General features: G+C 37.4%; 1 protein-coding gene across 1 annotated transcript in view; it reads left to right on the top strand.

Moving 5' to 3' along the window:
- Positions 1-21,172, top strand: part of LOC118469217 (uncharacterized) — a 90,302-nt gene that overhangs the window by 20,800 nt on the left and 48,330 nt on the right. Inside the window, exon 6 of the mRNA XM_055005978.1 lies at positions 13,947-13,995. Within this exon, the coding sequence (XP_054861953.1) occupies positions 13,947-13,995 (49 nt within the window). The remainder of the gene's footprint in view (positions 1-13,946; positions 13,996-21,172) is intronic.

The raw sequence follows: 21,172 nt of genomic DNA, 5'->3' as shown, positions 1-21,172 counted from the left end.
CAGCACAGATAATTTTACAGGAGCTAAACTGTTTGCTTTCATAGCTAAAGTGGCTAAATGAGTTTGATTTTTCTCAACTGTATAATGTGTGAACGAGTCAGAATGAAGGCTGTTGGTCCTTTTTCTCCCCCGTTTTAACAGCTCTGCACATTCACACAGGTGTTTTCGGTTACTCTGGCTGATCTGAGAGCAGCTCAGGCTGACCGAGGCTGGATAGATGTTCTCACACTTCACCGAGGAGCTCTGATCAGCCTCGATAACTCAGAACACCTGTGAGCATGGATACACATTATCAGGCATCTGCTCTGACTGAAGTTAGCTCGCAAAATTAGCTGAAATGCTGCATATTTAAAATTAAATAACATGAATATCAGGAGTATCTTGTGTCTCTTCTGTGCTGTGACAGTTTAAAGCAGTAAAAATTGTGACTATATCAATTTTTTTCCTTGAGCGGCTTCATCCACCATCTGTTTCTAACGTTGATTAGCTCCGTTTTAAATGACAGCCTGTCAAAATGAATGACAAGTTTTCAAACAGGAAACTGACCGGCTGGGCAGAAATGACAATACAGTCTGGAGGTAATAACGATGACTTTAATTCTTAAATTACTCTCAGGTAAGTTGTCAGAATTTATGGTTTCATTTTAGGTATTTAAGTTCTACAGTTATTCAGGTTAATTTGCACTAGGTTTGTAGGTCTTTTATATTAGTCAATTTAAACCGTGCATCAGCATTATGATGTAAAGCATTGCGGTGGCAGCATCATGGTGTGAGGCATGGTGGTGGCAGCATCATGATGTGAAGCATGGTGGTGGCAGCATCATGATAGGAAGCATGGCGGTGGCAGCATCATGATAGGAAGCATGGCGGTGGCAGCATCATGATGTGAAGCATGGTGGTGGCAGCATCATGATAGGAAGCATGGTGGTGGCAGCATCATGATGTGAAGCATGGTGGTGGCAGCATCATGATGTGAAGCACGGTGGTGGCAGCATCATGATGTGAAGCACGGTGGTGGCAGCATCATGATGTGAAGCATGGTGGTGGCAGCATCATGATGTGAAGCATAGTGGTGGCAGCATCATGATGTGAAGCATGGCGGTGGCAGCATCATGATGTGAAACATGGTGGTGGCAGCATCATGATGTGAAGCATGGTGGTGGCAGCATCATGATGTGAAGCATGGCGGTGGCAGCATCATGATGTGAAGCATGGTGGTGGCAGCATCATGATGTGAAGCACGGTGGTGGCAGTATCATGATGTGAAGCATGGCGGTGGCAGCATCATGATGTGAAGCATGGTGGTGGCAGCATCATGATGTGAAGCATGGCGGTGGCAGCATCATGATGTGAAACATGGTGGTGGCAGCATCATGATGTGAAGCATGGCGGTGGCAGCATCATGACGTAAAGCTAATTTTTGTTTGGAGTATTGTAGTCTATATATTATATTATTTAGTCACTTAAATGTATATTTTATACTATATTGTAGAGTTTTAACAGAAATATTTAATTAAGCAGAGTGAATTTGTACTGTTTTAACCTTAATTCATTAACATTTTAGTATTTCGTGGGTTCAATGCATATTTTATACAATATTGTAGAGTTTCAATGTTAATATATAATTTAATTAAGTGAATTTGGGTTTAATATAAAATTATAGCATCTGAACCTTAATATTTATTCAGGTAAATTTGTATTGTGTACGCTATTGCATAGTTTTAGTCTTAAAATTTAATGTAGTCAGGTAAATGTGCATTGTATTCGATATTGTAGGGTCTTAACCTTTATATTTTGTCAGGTAAATCTTTATTTTATACAATATTATATGGACTTAACCATAATATTTAAGTTAATCAGGTAAATTTGTATTTTATTTAATACTATAGAACCTTAGAGTTAATACTTAGTTAAATGCATGTTTTATACAATATTGTAGGGTTTTAACTGTAATATTTAATTAAGTGGAATGATTTTGTACTTTATATAAAATGATAGTGTCTTAACGCTAATATTTATTCAAGTACATTTGTATTTTGTTTAGCATTGTAAGACCTTAAACTGAATATTCAACATAGACAGATAAATGTGCATTGTATTCAGTATTGTAGGGTCTTAACCATAGTAGTTATTCTGGTATATTTGTATTTTAAACATTATATAAATAGTGGTGACTTGACTGATACAAATACATATTAGATATTTCCATACATTTTTCACTTTTTGCTTTGTTATTTGTCTTCAGACGCGTCTCCAACCTGCTGACGGAGTGTAAACGTGGAGGTAAATAACAAGCTTCAGACTCTAGAACTGATTCAGGCGTTTCATTGATGCGTCTCTTTAAATTTTAAACCCTTTCCATGTGTGTGAGCTGACAGAAAGCCATGTTAATGCGACGCCACCTAACTCAGCACACCTGTTTCTGCTGCGACAAATTCAATGTGACGCTTCCTCGGCAGAGCGTGACGTCCTCAGATCGTCGCCATCTGTGACGGAGCCTCACGTTTACGTTTTGCCTGCTGAGGCCTCCGATGCTCCAGAGGCTCTGGCGAACATGCAGCGAGGAAAAGCCAGAGCCGAGGAGATGTCAGCGGATCTAATTTGACTCGGGGACACGTTTCCTCCTGGGGGAAAACACAGCAAGCAGCCTGCCAGTCTGTCAGCCGGCTGCAGCTTCGCTCCAACGCCTCGGCAGTGAAGCCCACAGAATATTTCAGAGGTTCTCTGGAAAAAGCGAGCTGCAGCTGTCCATCAAGCCCTCCAATATATTGATCAACCTAGATATCAGCCGGCCTGTCACCCTGATGGAAGCTGACAACACGGGAAGACCTTCAAAATAATTTAAAAACAAAACGGCAGTAAATCTCCATGGAGCGGTTTTCATTTATTCAGCTGTTGTCTGTAATTAAGTCTAAATATTTAATTACTGCAGCGGTTTGGATCGCAGCTACTAACCTAAACCCCACCAAAAAATAAATGGATAAATAAATCACGCAAATTATCCTCCAGTCTGAGCTTCAGTGGAGAGTTTTAGTTTCCCATCATGAATAGTTTACACCAGAAATTACAGTGGGAAAGATGGGGAGCATTTTTAGTGGCGTTAGCCAGCAAAGAACAGCTTTAGTTTAACCCTCGTGTCGTCCTGCGGGTCAAAATTGACCCATTTTAAAGTTTGAAAATGGAAAAAAAAAAGTTTCACAGTGAAACTTCTGATGTCCACATTTTCAACATTTTTGGGGAAGCTTTGAACATTTTTTGGTGGAAAAAAATGTTAAAAATCGTTCTTAAGAACATTCACAAAAAAATCAACCAAAATCCAGTGAAATTCACTGGATTTTGGTTGATTTTTTGTGAATGTTCTTAAAGAAAATAGAAGTTTTACTGATATATATGGAATCACTTTAGATGAGGTGGCAGACTTTTGGTGGACTTATGGTTAATTTAGTAAACAGTCCCATTTATTAGCTTTAGCCACTTAACCAGATAGATAGATAGATCGATAGATAGATGCTTTATTAATCCCAAGAGAAATTCAAACCACTATCAAAACTAGGGAAAACCCTGCCATAAGTTTTCCACAAAGCTAACTAGAAGTCTACAGCAAGTTAGCCACAGCTTTGTGTTTGAAAATATGACTTTGCTGTAAATTTGCGGCAACATTGCCAAAGGTTAATTATCTGCCAGATGAGACTATTTGTCACCAACAGCAAAACTATTTACCAGAAGTTTACTGCCAGTTTAACACCGCAGGAAAAGTGTGATAGTGGACATGTTGGGAGCAGTGCAACTCTTCATTATCGCCACAGTATTGCAGGAAATTTGCAACTAGTGGCAACATTGGCAAACTTGTGGCAACATTTTCTGCAAAACCAATTTAGTGGCTTCAAATCAACCACAAATTTGCTGCAAAGCTGCCACAAACATTTTACTTTTGCAGGAATCACTTAACATTTAGCTGAAAACAATAAAAATCAGCTGCTACATGGAGTGAAAACAAACATGTATGAATAATAACTCCTCTCACCTGTTGTTCATTAGTGCTGGATCTACATGCAGATAGAGATTACCTTGGATTTCCTTGTCTTTATTCAGACACAGAAGCAGTTTATTCTGATTTACCGGAGCTAAACAGAAGAGTTAAAGGTGGAAATATATTCAGATCAGCCGGCATGTTGCTGCAGGTCACCGTTGGTTTTTAAGAAGCTGTTGGAGCACCGAGCGACTATTTGCAGGATCTGAACTAAAGCAAGGTAATTAATATCTGCCTGCATACTAATACCCTAAACCTTTATTCCTTTTCCCATTAAAAACACAACATCATGTGAGGATTTATATTGATTTATTCCCTGAAAACATTATCATTCTTTGTAATTTTCTGGGTCTAGTCAGTGTTTTGAGGCATAAATGCTTTCAGATGCTTGAAAACACATTTATGAACTTTTTTTAATTATGAAAAGCCCCCTTCAAAGACTGTTGAAATCACAGCAAATGCCTATTGAATCAGATGTGCGACAAACAGAGCAACAAAGGAACAATCACCCCCGTTCTGCTGTTATGAGAATTACGTTTTCAAAGAGTTAGCAAATTACCCTCTTAGCTGCAAAATGGAGCCTCTATTATCTCCATTTAGTGTGTCGCACGCTCCATTTCAGACAAAGAGAAGGAGGGAACAGAAATGGGGAGAGAGGCAGGGAGGAGAAAGAGCGAAAGAGGGAGATTAAACGGACCATTAGACCAAAATGACTCCTGTGAAGAGGGATCAGAAAACAAACAGGGCTTTGGAGAGCTGCTGGCAGCGTCAGAGCAGGCAATTACCGTCATTATTATTGTGATCATGTTTACAGTGATTATTCGCTGCCTACTTACTGCCTCACCGTGATGAAGCTCGATTGATGAGGGTGGCAGCAGTGAAGTCAGGCCAACAGTTTCAGATCCATTCAGTCGCAGTAAACACCTCAATCTGTTAGAGAGACGACAGAACAACGGTGGTGAAGCTCAACAAGTGAATTCTATTATTTATATTATTTAATAGGGTGTAAACTATAGTTAAGTTTGAATGGTGGTCAGTTTTTGTGTGAAGCATGGTAGTGGCAGCATCATGATGTGAAGCACGGTAGTGGCAGCATCATGATGTGAAACATGGTGGTGGCAGCATCATGATGTGAAGCACGGTGGTGGCAGCATCATGATGTGAAGCACGGTGGTGGCAGCATCATGATGTGAAGCACGGTGGTGACAGCATCATGATGTGAAGCACGGTGGTGGCAGCATCATGATGTGTAGCACGGTAGTGGCAGCATCATGATGTGAAGCATGGAGGTGGCAGCATCATGAAGTGAAGCATGGAGGTGGCAGCATCATGATGTGAAGCATGGTGGTGGCAGTATCATGATGTGAAGCACGGTGGTGGCAGCATCATGATGTGTAGCACGGTGGTGGCAGCATCATGATGTGAAGCATGGTGGTGGCAGCATCATGATGTGTAGCATGCCACCACCACGCTACACAGTGGTGATGGTGTGTCTGGTATCTAGTCTGATGACCAAAAAGCTCCATCCTGGTCTCCTCAGACCAAACAACCTTCTTCAGTTTTCTTCAGATTCTCCACATGTCTTCTACTGAACTCTAGTCCAGATTTAATTACAGTTTTTCCAACAGAGTCTTTCTCTTTGTCTCCATAAAGCTTTGACTGGTGAAGAACAGACAACAGTTGTTGTATGAACAGTCTCTAACATCTCAGCTGCTGAAGCTGGAACTCCTTCAGAGGAGTCATAGGTGTCTTGGTGGCCTCCCTCTCTAGTCTCTTTCTTCTCATCTCTCAGTTTTAGAGGACGTCCTGCTCTAGTCAGATTTATTCATGTTCCATCTTCCTTCCGTTTCTTAATGATGGATTTAACTGGACTGTTCACTTCCACTTTTCAGGAAACATGCAGCTCTGTAATGAAACCAATCAGGCTTTTCATGAGGTTGGCTGGAAATAAGAGAAATATGAAACATATTCAGTCAATAAAGCAACGGTAAATTCATGCGCAGAGTTTCCGTTTGATCAGGTTAAATTTGAATGTGATCGCTGCTATTGATGTTTGGCTCAGATGTCTATGTTTAGATGCTTGTTGGGATTTTCAGAACAGAAAAATTTTACGTTGATCTGATGGTTAAATTAAGGTTAGATTAAATGCATGGATAAATACGTAATTAATTAATATATGTTTATGAAGACATTCTGTAAATGTGGTAAATAAGCTATAAAACAGCATGAAATATTTATTTTTAAATAAATTAAATTTGTACTTCATACACAGAAAGTGCATAAATACATAACATCAACTTAAATAGATATACAATGTAAAAAAATATAGATCATTTTAAGGACTTTTTCTAAAATTTTTAAAAATATGTTAAAAATAAATACAACTTACAAAATCCAACTATGAACTAAACATTAAAACCTCATAACTGTCAATAACCATAACAATTACATTTTCTGACACAGAAAGAAAAAGTAAATTGACAAATTTAAAGTAATTTTACAAAGATTTGTTTTTAAATTATTTTATTATTATTATTATTAATATTATTATTATTATTATTATTATTATTATTATTATTATTATTATTATTAATAATAATAATAATAATAATAATAATAATAATAATAATAATAATAATAATAATAATAAAAAAAAAATAAATTAATTAATTAATTAATAATAAAAATGAATTTAAAAATTAAAAAAAACATTTTGGTTCTGTCATTTTTACACAGATTTGTCTATTAAATTAGATTTATTTTGTATAAATATAGAGGTTTTTACCCCCTAAAATTTAATTTGTGTGTTTTTATCAGTGTATAAAATCTACCCGCATGGCAATCTGTCAAAACGCAGTTTTAATTTTAAATATATTGATATATATTTAATTCATCAATTAAATAATCTGTTTGTATAATTAAATATAACATTTTTTAATAATAAAATATTATAATTCATGTAAATTATTATTAATATTATAGAAATGTATTATAAATATTATAAATAAATAGGATATACTTGTATTATATGTAATCATTGTTATCACACATGTAAATATTATTCTTTAAGCATTAAAAAATTAAAAAATACACAATCTTCTGTAAAATTAAGACTAGAAAATGTTTTTTTAAATTATGAATACAGAAAACAATCTTTAAAATAAAAAGGAAAGAGATATTTTATAGTGTATACATTAATAATATTTACAATAGTAGAAATGTTTCTGAGTAGGTAAAAGATTAATCATATATTTTCTACTATTTTATTCATTTATTTAATCAACGTTATTTTATACATGGCAGTTTTATTTCTTCGTTGGCTGAACGGTGAAAACAGCAGCTCGGCCTCGTCGACCTCGTCAGCTGAAGGTGGGAAATATTTCACCAGCAGGTAATTAACTCCTTAACGAGAGCCAACCCCTGAGTTGTGTTGGTAGTCGTCATGGCAACCGCATCCATTTCTGCCGGCTAGAGATGAATTCTGGCCGCTGATGTTGACAAATGAGCGTCTTTAGCTTGGAGAACCGGAGCTTGGTGTGTTTCTGTGTGACGTTCTGCTGAAGTCCGTCTTTATCCCGTCTCCTCTGAGGGACTTGATGAACCTTCTAGTCTGGACTGAGAACAGCAGCTCAGAGACCCTCAGATCTCCTCAGATCTCCTCCGTGGTCCTTCCTGTCCCGTCCTGATGGCTCATCATCACTCAGAGTGTTTCTATGACTAATAGTCCTGTTGATTCATTCATGGTTCCAGTATTAAACTGGGCTCATTGTGTGGTTTAAAGATGAATTTACAGCTCACTGGGTGTAATGAGATGCAGTGAACCTGAAAAATGAGTCACTTCATCCTAACGTGGTCTTTGTTTTGTCATTTTGTGGCTTTTGTGTCTGTCTGGGGATGATTTTCTATCTTTTTATGGTTGTTTGGTGTCTTTTTGGTCATTTTGTGGTTATTTTGTGTTTTTGTTTTATAATTTTACATCCATTTGTCATCATTTTGTATATTTTTGTAGTCCTTTTGTGTATTTTTGTCTTTATTTTGCATGTTTTCTGTGCCATTTTGTGTATTTTTGTGATCACTTTGTATTTTTGTCATCATTATGCATCTTTTTGTGGTCCTTTTGTGTATTTTTGTTGTCATTTTAAATGTTTTTGTGACATTTTGGGTATTTTTGTCATCATTTTGTGGTTATTTTGTGTGTACATTATTATTTTACAACCTCTTGTGTTCATTTTGTGTTTCTTTGGGGGTCATTTTATGCCTTTTTGTCAATTTAGTGTCTTCAGGTGTCATTTTGTGTCTTTTTGTAGGAATTTTGCATCATTTGTCATTTTGCACCTCTTTGTACTTATTTGGTGCTGAATTGTGGCCATTTTGTGTCTCTTTGTGGTCATTTTGTAGGTTTTGTGGTCATTTACATCACATTGTGGTCATTTTGTGTCTCTTTGTGGTTGTTTGTGGTTGTTTGGTGTCATTTTGAGGTCCTTTCTATCATTATCAGTCATTTTTGGAGGCATTTTGCATCTTTGTGGTCATTTGGTGTCGAATTGTGTCCATTTTGTGTCTCTTTGTAGTCAGTTTGTGACTGTTTTCATTTGGCATGTCTTGGTGGTCGTTTCGGGTCTTTTCGTGGTCAATTTGTGTGTGTTTTTCATGATTTTGCATATCTTTGTGGTCATTTTTTGTGATTTTTTTTGTTGTCATTTTGTCTCTTTACAGCCATTCTCTGTGTGTTGGTCATCATTCTGTGTCTTTTTATTATTGTTATTCTATTGATTATTTTGATGGTTTTGAACCACTGTGTCTCCACAGAGCTGCAGGACTTTGTGTTGCAGTAAAAAACGATCCCCCACTGAGTGAAAATGTGACGGGAGAATATGAAACTCCACAGATGTGTGAGCTATTAGCAGAGATGTGAAGAAACTGAGATCTGATCAAATATAGATGATAATTAATCACTTGATGCTCACGTTCTCAATCCTCTCAGAAGAAATGTGAGCAGAAATACGAGTCGTCTTGAAACAACAGCTTGTAATAGTGTGTGTGTGTGTGTGTGTGTGTGTAGCTTGGTGTTCTAAACACTTCCCTGCACATCACATCAGCACACTAAGAGGTTACATAATCAGAACCCAGAGGAGCTCAGCCTCCATGACCCAGAGATGATGGATGGATGATGGATGGATGGATGGATGGATGATGGATGGATGGATGGATGATGGATGGATGGATGGATGATGGATGATGGATGGGTGGATGGGTGGATAGATGGATGATGGATGGATGATGGATGGATGGATGAATGATGGATGGTGGATGATGGATGGATGGATGGATGATGGCTGGCTGGAGGATGGGTGGATGGATGGATGATGGATAGATGGATGATGGATGGGTGGATGGGTGGATAGATGGATGATGGATGGATGATGGATGGATGGATGGATGGATGGATGATGGATGATGGATGATGGATGGATGGATGATGGATGGATGGAGGATGGGTGGATGGATGGATGATGGATGGATGGATGGGTGGATGGATGGATGATGGATGGATGGATGGATGGATGGATGGATGGATGATGGATAATGGATGGATGAATGGATGGATGGATGGATGAATGGATGGATGGAGGATGGATGGATGGATGATGGATGGATGGAGGATTTTCTGTATTTGACAAAATTTCACTCATCTTTGTGGTCATTTTGTGTGTCTTTGATCACTTTGTATCCCTTTCTTGGCTGTTTTGTGTGTCTTTTTTTCAGCGTTTTCGTGGTCATTGTGTGACTTTTTGTAGTTATTTTTGCAGCTCTTTGTGGCATATTTGTCATCATTTTACATCTCCTTGTGGTCATTTAGTGTCTTTTGTTGTTATTTTGTGTTTTCATATATCGTATGTATATCACATTTGGTGTCAATTTGTGTAATGTTGAGTGGTGTTCTCGGTCATTGTGTGTCTCTTTGTGGTCATTTTGTCTGTTTGTTGTCTTTGTGCATCTTTTTTTCAGCCTGTTTGTGTCTCTTTGTGGTCATTTTTTGAGTTTATGGTAATTTTTGCATCTCTTAGAGCTCCTTTTGTGTCTTTTTGTGCCTGTTTTTGATCATTTTGTGTGTTTTTGTGTTCATTTTGTGTCTCTTTGTGGTTATTTTTGGTCTTTGTATGCCTGTTTGGGGTAATTTTATGTCATATTGTCAGCATCTTTTGTCTCTTGTTGGTCATTTTGTGCCCATTCTGTGCTGATTTTTGTCAGCGTTTGTAGAATTTGTGCGTCTCTTTAGTGTACCTGTGTCTCTCTATTGTCATTTTGTGTGTGTGCACCTTGTGGTGTTTTTGTGTTTTTCTATTTGCGGCCTGTTTGTGGTCATTGTGTGCCTTTTTGTTCTTTTTTTTGCTCATTTAGAGTTTCCTCGTCATTCTTTTGTGTCTTTTTGTGATCATTGTGTGTCTCCTCCTGTTTATTTGTGTGTCTCTTCGCAGTCTTTTCATTTCCGACATGGAACTGTATGTAGGTGTGTTTGGTTTCTTCACCCTCACAGCCTCGGGCCTCGAACACATTTGAGAGTTTTATTTGTAGAACAACGGAGCTTCACGTTTGTCTTCAGGCTGTTTACATGTGAGGTCATGACCTGACAGTTACACAGAAACACAACAACAACAACAACTCCCTGATGAATAGAACAACAACTACACACCCACATGGAGGTTTAACAGGAAATGGATAAATATAAACAGACAGGAGGATGAATGACGGTTTATCAGTGAGAAACGTTTTATTTCAGAACCTGGATTGTTCATTTCATTTTAGCTCTATTCTGGTAATAAATCATATTTTCCACCTGGTTGTTCACATTTCAATAATCTGCAGTAAACAATCGCATGAAGTAACTAAGATGCAATTTAAGTAGTTTATCCTCACAATTGTGTAGTTTTACATATTGTGTGTGTTTTCCTGCTCATTTTGTGTCTTTTTGTGGATTTTTTTTTCCTTATGAGCATTTTTTATGTCTATGTGGTGGCCATTTAGTGTGTGTTTGTGGTCATTTTGTGTATTTTTAGCCATTTTGTATGAATTCATAGTTATTTTGTAGTAATTTTATGTATATTTGTGTTCATTTTGTGTTTTTTTTTGTGTTTCTGGTGATTTCATCCATCTTAATGGTTATTTTGCATCATTTTGTGGTCATTTTGTGTACTTTTGTAGACATTTTGTGCCTGTGTATGGTCATTTTGTGTTTGTGCTCATTTTGTTTCAAATTATGATCATTTTGCGTATTTTTGTGCTCATTTTGTGACTATATGTGCTCATTTTGTGCCTATTTATGGCTGTTTTGTGTATGTTTGTTGTCATTTTGTGTTTGTGCTAATTTTTTTCAAATTATGGTCATTTTGTTTATTTTTGTGTTCATTTTGTGCCTATTTATGGTCATTTAGTGTGTTTTTGTGCTCATTTTGTGTGTGTTTGTGCTTGTTTTGTGTTTGTTTAGCCATTTTGTGTGAAATGATGGTCATTTTGAAGTAATTTTGTGCATGTTTGCTCATTTTGTGTTTGTGTTTTTATGTTTGTGGTGATTTCATCCATCTTAGTGCTTATTTTGCATCGTTTTGTGATCATTTTGCTTATATTTGTGGTCTTTTTGCATCGTTTTCTTCTCTTTCTTCACATCTCTGGTTTAGATTTTATTAAAGAGGAAGACTTCCTCACCTCAGGTCCGTCTGTCGGCCCATGTTCCACCATCACACACACACACACACACACACACACACGCACACACACACACACACACACGCACACACACACACACACACACAAACAGCCGGTCGTCCGTCCATCTGTCCTGTGAGAACTTGTGTGTCTGTGTAATTTTAAGCTTTTGACACTTTTGAAGAACAATGAATTTTAAAAAAAAAGAAATTAAACAAGACACACACACACACACACACACACACCTCACACACACACAAAGCGACACTCGGGGCTAAGTGCTAATTAGCAGTGGAGGTTCTGACCCGATCCTTCGGCGGTTTAACTGAGATTCATTAACTTCAGACCGTCTCCTGCAGCAGACGGACGATTATTTTTCTCTCATTTCTGCTTTTTATGACAAATAATTCATTAAATGAAATGAAGAGGCGCAACGACGGCAAATAAACATGTCAGCTGGCGTCACTTCTGCAGGAATCTGTGACACTTTTATGTAAATGTCGGCAGTGAGTCTCTCTGTCCACGAATGACGACGAACGGAGTTTAAAACGTGAAAACAGGAATTAGACGGAGCAAAGGTTCAGTTAACAGCTGATATTAAAGGAAGGAAATATTCAGATAAATGGAATTAAAAGAGGATGAATTCATGTAAACCTGGAGGATAAATATGTGACAAATACACAAAACTACAGCTGAAACCACCATGAAGACACAAGCTGACTTTGTGTTGTTTTGTGATCATTTTGTATTTGTGTTTAGTGAGTTTGTGGTCATTTTATATTTTTTTGAAAGGTTATGTTTGGTCTTTTTGGAGCATTTTTGTGATAATTTTGTGTCTGTTCGTGCCTCTTTGTGGTTATTTTATGTCTTTTTTCTTGTAAATTTGCATCTTTTGTGTTCATTTTTGTGTCTGTATTTGTGGGTTTTTTTTGTCTTTTTGTGGCAATTTTATGTGCCTTTGTAGTCCTTTTGTGTCTCTTTGTGGTAAATTTCTGTCTTTTGTGTCTCATTATGGTCAAATTGCATCTCTTTATGAGGTTATTCCTTGTCTTTTTGTGGCATTTTTGCATCATTTTGTGGTTGTTTTGTATCTGTTGTGTCTTTTTGTACCTTTTTGTGGTTATTTTTTTGTCTTTTGAGGCAATTTTGTGTCTTTATGTGGTCATTTTATTGTCATTTTGTGTCAAGTTGTGGTTGCATTTTGTGTATGTTTGTGGTCAAGACGACAGTCATTGTTAAACTTTTGTGAGTTTGCATCTTTCAGTGATCGTTTTGTGTGTCTGCATTCATTTTGTGTAATTGTGTGTCACTGGTCATTTTGTGTCTTTGTAAGGTTATTTTTTGTCTTCTTGTAGCATTTTTGCATTTTTTTTGCATCATTTTGTGTCTGTTCATGCCTCTTTGTGGTTATTTTGTATCTTTTTACATCTCCGTGGGCTTTTTTGTGTCTTCTTGTATCTGTTTGTGGTAATTTTTTGTCTTTTCGTGGCAATTTTGCATCTTTTGTGGTTATATTGCATCTTTTTGTGTCTTTGTGATCATTTTACTGTCATTTTGTATCAAGTTGTGGTCACATAAGACCATTATGCAGCTCTTTGTGGTTATTTTCGGTCTCTTTGTGTTAACTTTGCTTCTTCCTGTGGTCATTTTGTGTCTCTTTATAGTAAATTTGAACGTTTTCTGTCTCATTATGGTCATTTTGTGTCTCTGTGGTCACTTTGTATCCCTTTATAAGGTTGTTTGTTGTCTCTTTATTGCATTTTTGCATCATTTTGTGTCTGTCTGTACCTATTTGTGGTTATTTTATGTCTTTTTGTTGCAATTTTGCATCTTTTTGTAGTTATTTTGTATCTTTCGTGTCTTTTTGTACCTATTTGTGGTTATTTTGTGTTTTTGTGGGAATTTTATTGTCATTGTGTGTCAAGTTGTGGTTGCATAGAAGACAACAGTCATTGTTAATCTCTTGTGAGTTTGCATCTTTTAGTGGTAGCTTTGTGTGTCTGTATTAATTTTGTGTAATCGTGTGTCTGTGGTCACTTCGTGTCTTATTTCTTTTGTGGTCATTGTGTGTGAATTTGTACCTATTTGTCTTTTGGTGGTTATTTTAGTGTCATTTCGGGGCAATTTTGCATCATTTAGTGGTCAATTTGTGTCTCTTTGTGGTCATTTTGTCTCTTTTTGTGGTAATTTTCTGTCTTTTTGCGTCACTTTAGGTTTCGCTGAGGCCACAGATGAGATTCCAGTCACTGTGCATCTTTATTGGTGAGTTTGCTTCTCTTTGTGGTCATTTTGTGTTTCTGTCGTCGTTTTGTGTGACACTTTGTCGACGTGGTCTCAGACTTTGAGACTCTACTGTATTTTTCTGTTTAAACTTGACTTTAACTGCTGAGGTGGCAGAATATATATAGATATATTTCAGTAAGAGATGAGAAAAAACACGACCAACACCATGTTGTCATTTGGGTTTTGACAGTTTTCGTACGGAAAACTTCATGTCTCATCCTTCAGTCTTTTTAAATCAGCATCTTAAGTAAAAATATGGAAATGAGAAGTAAATAATAATCCACAAATCTGATTTTTAGTGTTATACGTCCATACATATATTTATGTAGCGCTGCTTCTTCAGAATCTCATTTACATTTTTGCATTTTTACTCCACTTTCCATCAGAATTTTCTAAACTAATGAAAAGAGACTGTTTACTGTAAACTACAGCAATCAGCAACTTCTGAGAGATAAACAAACCAAACAAACCAAAAAACAGGAAGACTGAGGGTGGAAATGTGGGTGAAAATGAAAATGTACTGAAGGAAAGGAACATTAAAGTAAAAAAAGGAAATTAAATAAAAGGAGAGGTAAAGAAAGGAAAGGACATTAAAGGGAAAGGAACTGTGAGAACATAAAGGAAAAGACATGAAAAGGAAAAAGGGAAATGAAGTTAAAAGAAAGGGAAAGAATAACATAAAAGAAAAGGAAATGAAAGGACAATAAAAAACAGGAAAGAGATGGAAAGGAATAAAAAAGATGGAAAGGACATAAAAGGACATGAAAGGAAAGGAGAGAACAGGAAAGGAAAAAGGAAAGAAAGCACAAATAAGTAAAGGACATGAAAGGACAAAAAAGAAAGGAAAGGAACTAAAAGAAAATGACAAAAAGGAAAACTACGACACAGAAAGGAAAGGACATAAAAGGAAAGGAAAAGGTATAAAATAAGGAGAAACATAAAAGGAAAGGACATTAAAAGAAAATACATAAAAGAGAAGGAAGTAGAAAGACAGGAAAAGACATGAAAGGAAAGCACATCAAAGGACAGCTAAAGACATAAAAAGGAAGGAAATGACATTAAGGGAAAGCATATAAAAAGAAAAGAAAATGCATAAAAGGAAAGGAAGGACATAAAAGGAAAGGAAAGGTGAGACAGGAAATGGAAGTGAATTGTCAGACCACATGCCTCGTCCGTCTCCCAGCAGAGTCTCTAAATCCTCTCGGCGACCAGTTTCAGTAGAATAATGAGGTTTGGAGGTTTGGGGATCAGACCAGCAGGACAGTGGAGTTTAAAGGAAGGTTTGTCCTCCAGACGGATTCTCAGCTTCCTGCTGCGAGCGACGCCATGGATAAGAGGAAGTGATGATCATTACAGCCTTCCTCCGTCGGCCATCAGCTCGTTAATCTTCAGGTGACCTTCAGACGGTTTGTCTTTTGATTCAAAAGGTCTGAGAGACACTGACTCTGGTTCACAACCTGCCCAAGAGCTTCCACTTCAATTCTCCTCCGTCAGACAGAAGTAGTAGAATTTATTAGAGCTAATTTCACCATTAAACTCTAAATAAAGTCAGTGCAGATGTCAGAGTTTGTGCAGATGTTTAAAAGACTTAAAGACAAGAAGCTAAAAGGTCTGAAGTGAGACTGTAAACAGAAAGAAAAGGTTTGACATTAATACGAGCATGAAGTAATGAGAGCTATCCATCATGTGTTTATGGTGATTATTACAGTCATTCATCAGCAGACCGACACTAATGGGTGACGTCAAACGCTGTAATTAATACCTGCAGCTTCACCAAGAGGAGGACGAGGAAAGGAAACCAAGAAAAGGAAAAAGGAAAGGATGCATTAAAGTTTAAGGGAAAAAAGACATAAATGAAAAGGACATAAAAGGAAAAGAAATGAAAAGGAAATGACAAAGGACAGGAAAGGAAAGGACATATGAGGACATAAAAAACGAAAAAGGGACATAAAAGGGCATAAAAGGCAAGGAAAGACATCAGGACATGGAAAAAGAAACAAAAGAACACATATAAGGACATAAGAAGGAAAAGAAACAACATTTATTTGGACATAAAAAAGAAAGGAAAAGAAAGCAAAGGCATATGAGGACATAAGAAGACATGAGAAAGGGCAAAGGGGCATTAAAAAGAAAAGAACAGACTTAAAAAGACATGAAAAAGTGTAGCAGGTTCGGGTCCGCCCAGCCTGTGAGGTAAATAAATATTTAAAAAAAAGACATGAAAAAGCAAAGGAAATGACAAAAAGATAAAAACAAAAAAGGTGAAAAAAGGAAAACATAGGACAGGACAGGAAAGGAACAAAAAGAAAAGGAAGGGGAAGAGGGAGTAAAAGGGAAAGAAGAGGTGAAACAAAAGCAAAAGCAGGAAAAGGAAACGACCAGAAGAGAGAGGACAGTAAAGGATAGAGGAAGGCAGCCGGCTGATTCCAGGATGTGCTGACGAGTGTTTGTGTTGACAAGCCTGTCGGTTTGAAGGATGAGCTTTTCTTACGGAGATGAAACTCTGACAGGAGACAGATGAGTCACGACAACACCTCCGCCGAGCCAATCACAGCGGCAGGAAACACCCAAGGTTACAGCGATAGCGTCCAAGTATTAGTCCGACACGCCGCTAGCTAGTCAGAGGAGGCAGTAGGTTAGACTGCTGCCTTCAATGAGCCACATCACTCTGCTGTTTCACCCTGGATCACTAATAATCAGCATATTTAAAGGAACAGGACAGACATTTTAAAGCTCTGACACAATGAAATCTAGTTTTACAGGTAGGTACAGCAGGAAACACCAGAAAATGTTAGCATCAAGCTCACTAGTGGGGTAAAAAAGTTCACCCACATGGTTTAGGAGTGCAGTTGTAACTTGTCGGGTTCAGAAACTACAGTGTCAGATATTTTTCATTGGTTCAAGGTGAAATTTTTTCATTCCACGACAAGGTGTGGTCAAAAAGTTGAGAAAATGTGCCTCTAAAAATCAAAAAATATGCCTGATTTAACTGTTGCCACCATCAATGTCAGGGAAATTTCCTTGTGCAGTGATACTCTGCTCCCAGTGCTCCTGCAACACTTATGGCATTTAAATCTGCAAAAATATTATGTTACAGATATTAGGTCATTTGAAAAAGAAATTATGTCTATCAAGGATTGAAAAATAGTTTGTAAAACTGTTGTATTCCAGATTTTACCGATGCTCTGCTCCCAGTGCTCCTGCGACACTTATTGCACTTTAATCTGCCAAATATCGTTGTTACAGACATTGGTTGTTATTTGAAAGAGAAATAATTTCTATTAAGTCTTGAAAAATAGTCTGTGAAACTCTTATTTTGCAGATTTTATTGATGCTCTGCTCCCAGTGCTCCTGCGACATTTGAAATGTTTTTTGTTTTTTTTTTCTTTTGTTTTAAAAGTGTAAAATACTCAGTCATGGTGTTATTTTGCTAATGATTCACTCTCCAGGATGTAAAAACATCACATGGACGCGTTAACGAGGTGGAGATCTTTTAAGATCTGTTGTACTTGATGCATCAGTTGAGGTGATCCACGCAGTACTTGAGAATCCTGAGTATCATCAGGGTGAAAACTACAGGAAGCTTCTTAACACATGAAAACTTGATCCGTGAAATTTTGCGGGGGTTTAAGGAATATTAACAGGACGCTATTTTTGCAGCTCATTTCTGTTTTTCTGTCTTTGTCGTCGTGGATCATGTGTGAAATGAAGCTGCTATTGAAGCGTGATTCATGCATGAGGGTGACTCATCGCTGATTCACTTTAATTAAAAACACCAGCATGAAACAGAGATGATGCTCTTATGCAACTGCGACTGCAAATAAAATCAATTTTCTCAGCAGTTTAGCTGTATAGGAATGTAATATGTTGAACTGTAACATAGACACTAAAAGGAATCGGCTAGGTTTAAGGAAATGTCGTGGTTTGGGTTAAAGTACGAACCTTCCACTGCATGTTTGAATTGTATCCTCCATTTTCTGGGTTGCCATGGTGATGAATCTCGCCCCATGTGATATATAATAGGTTAGATGAAAGAAAGCAACAGTAAAGATATGGAATTATATGCTGAGCTGTTGCGTCATGAATGCAGTTTTTCCGATAACCGTTGAGTTGTGGACACCAAACACCAAAACATCGACTCATAGTAACTCCCACGTCAAAAAATTTAAAAAAAAGAACTTAATGGATGTCAATCGTTGTAAAGCAAAGAACAAACTGAACCCTCTGTGAGTCCATTTTATTCTCATTCTTATTAGTAGGAACTCCGTCTGCTTATACAGAGTCTGTTCACAGCTGCAGCGTGACCTGAAAGAGTTCAGATGAGTTGCATCGCTGCATACTGAGGAGTTAAAGGAAGAACTCTGCGCTCATGTTCTCTTTAAATGGAGGTAGCTCTCACAGTGCTAAACCTTCAAACCTCCCTGGCCTGGACGTGCACTCCGTCAGCGGCTCGGTCACCGGATTAGATGCACACTGAGCATAATTTGAAACTCTCCTCTCTCCGAGCTTCCCATTCAGCGTGGGTAATCCGGGCCTCGCCGAGGGACGCGTTAACATTTCTGTTGTGTTTCCGGCTGCATGAAGGCAGTCGACGTCTTCTCGCGGTTTCATGCGGCCTGATGCATTGTTCAGCACATGCGAGTCTGTATTTTTAGATGCAGCAGCAGCGGCTCGGTCATCTCCGTTCGCTGCACAGCCTCCGTGGCTCTTCCTGAATTATTCATCCGTTTGGGTGAAGTAACACACATCTATTATTCATCCTGCTAGGAACCTGAAGGGAGCGCTGCTTTGGGCTCCGCAGCGCCGCCGTTAGCCGGGCGGCTTATAGCGTGCAACACTTTGCAACGGCAGCTATTGTGCGGGGATTTGCATAAATTGAAAAGGAATTTATCAAGTCAGTGCTTCTCTTCCCCCCACCTCCGAAAAAATGAGCGGCGTTAAAGGAGAAAACGAGTTCAAACTGAGATTTTTCAAATTATTTTCTGATGCTGGTTGTGTTGCAGTCTGCTGTCGCACCAACACTCACATCTGGTGGATTTCTGGAAATAAAAACAGCTGCAATTAGATCACATTCCTGAAGTAAAAGATAGAAGATGAAGGAAGCCAGCTGTTTGCTTCATATTTTATGATATTAAGAAATATTCCCAAACCTTCTGCTGATCAGGTTCGTGTAGTAACATCTAAACTATTATTATTATTATTAAACTAACTTTACAGTGAGCTGGTTTGCCAAATTGCAGGAAAAAGACTGAAAGAAGCACAAATGAGCAAATGGAGCTTGTTTGGTCGAGTTTCAGTCTAAATTTTGCAGAAAACTTAGTTGAGAATCTCCACATTTTCTGTACTTATTAGAAAGTTAGAACATCTGCAGCTCTTTGGCCCCAATATCAGCTGATAAAGACCATGTTTGTTTGAGTTTCAAGCTAAATTTTGCAGAAAATATGGTTAAGAATCTCTACATTTTCTCAGTATATTAGCAGGTTTGAACATCTGCAGCTCCAGAAAACGTGATGAAATGACTTTTGTGGTGGTTTGTTTGTCCTCTAAACTGTCCATATCACGTGTTTTTGATATAAAAACCTGCTTCTTGCTGTTGATTTAGTTGTTTTTTCCTGTTCTGATGCTTTAACACGTCAAAATTGTAATTTTTTTTGCAATTAGTTGACTGGTGGCATCAATGGGAGCTTTTTATATGATTATTTATAAAAATTAAGTTGTTCAGAATAGTGATTATGATCATGAATCATGATTATTTTAAGTCAAATTTTAAGCATTATTTACTAAATTATTGTAATTATGAAGAGAAGCTTTTACGTTTACAAATTTAAACCATTTATTTGCTCTAGTGTTTAGCAGTTTAGAGAGACGACTTTAAAATATCATGAAGTCACCTCAACTTGACTTTAGTTTTAACTCAATTGATGCAGAAATTTAAGTTTAATTTACACAGAATATTAAATAGATGACCCATTACTACATCAACTCAGCCCATCGACTTAAAGTTTCCAATTTATTTGAATCAGAAAATTTTCATTTCTACCATGCGTTTAATTCCCTTAAATTACATGTTACAGTCCAGATATGAGTATTTCTGCATTTAAAATGTACAGATTTGGCTTCATTGAGCTCTTAAAATAAGTCTGACTGTCCTTAGAGCTCCTAAAATAAGATCAAAAAGATCCATTTCAAGCATCTCTTTAATCCTAGTTAATGCAAAAGAACCCCAATATATGGACACGTCCCAGATTCCAATTAAAAATAACTCACATAAGGACAAAGCTGCTTATCAGAACCAGGAGGGTGATGTTAAGTCAAAGGATCGCACTTAGAAATCACTGGAAAATCTATTTATCCTAAATAAAAACTACACCAACTGGAATGTTAAACCTAAATATAAGATTTTTAACAGTCCGACTGCAGTTAAAATCTGCAGCTCTGGTCGCTTTACGTACTATTTCCTTGTTCTACGGTGGAACTACAAACACCAACCAGTGGTCCCAATAAAACCCGTCTGATCGTGAAGTTGGCAGCTCGACACCACAAGGTTTCCTGACTTGTGACAGTTTTTTCTGACACGTTTTAGATCCATGAACATATCATACCACGAAACGTCCCAGAACTTTTCGATCACACATCGAAACCTCTATAAGAACCTTACAAGGAACCCAGGACCCATTTTAGGACTTTACTTATGTTTGAAGGAACCATTCAGGGCCAAAAAAGTCACTGCTTTGGGGTAGAACTGATCCAGGATTTGTGCAGGTTTGTGCATCTAAATATGGCTGATTGGTCCAAAAAGTACTGCACTATCACATCACTTTACTACTAACACTAGGGTTGGACGCTTTACATACTATTTACTTGCTGTAAAAAACAAACTTACACCCTGATTAAGACACAGGAAGACAAAAGACAACTAACAGCAGCAAATACAAAAGAACAACACAATAAGAGTTGTTGTTTTCTTGTCATTCTTTAAATCCGTCGCAGACTAATTTACATAATCTTCCTGTTTTTGGGGCTTTTTTTTAGATGCAGCTGCAACACAAACAGGAATACACAAAAGGATTTAGTTTATCTACGAGTTGAGCGGTTTTTGTTCCTCGGTACCTGGAACTGGTGGGATTTTAACCGTTGTCTTGTCACCACAATGTCT

The sequence above is a fragment of the Amphiprion ocellaris genome, chromosome 20 (assembly GCF_022539595.1).
Source record: "Amphiprion ocellaris isolate individual 3 ecotype Okinawa chromosome 20, ASM2253959v1, whole genome shotgun sequence".
Taxonomy (NCBI): Eukaryota; Metazoa; Chordata; class Actinopteri; family Pomacentridae; genus Amphiprion; species Amphiprion ocellaris.
The sequence above is the reverse complement of the archived record's forward strand: the minus strand, read 5'-3'. Positions and strand labels throughout refer to the sequence as shown.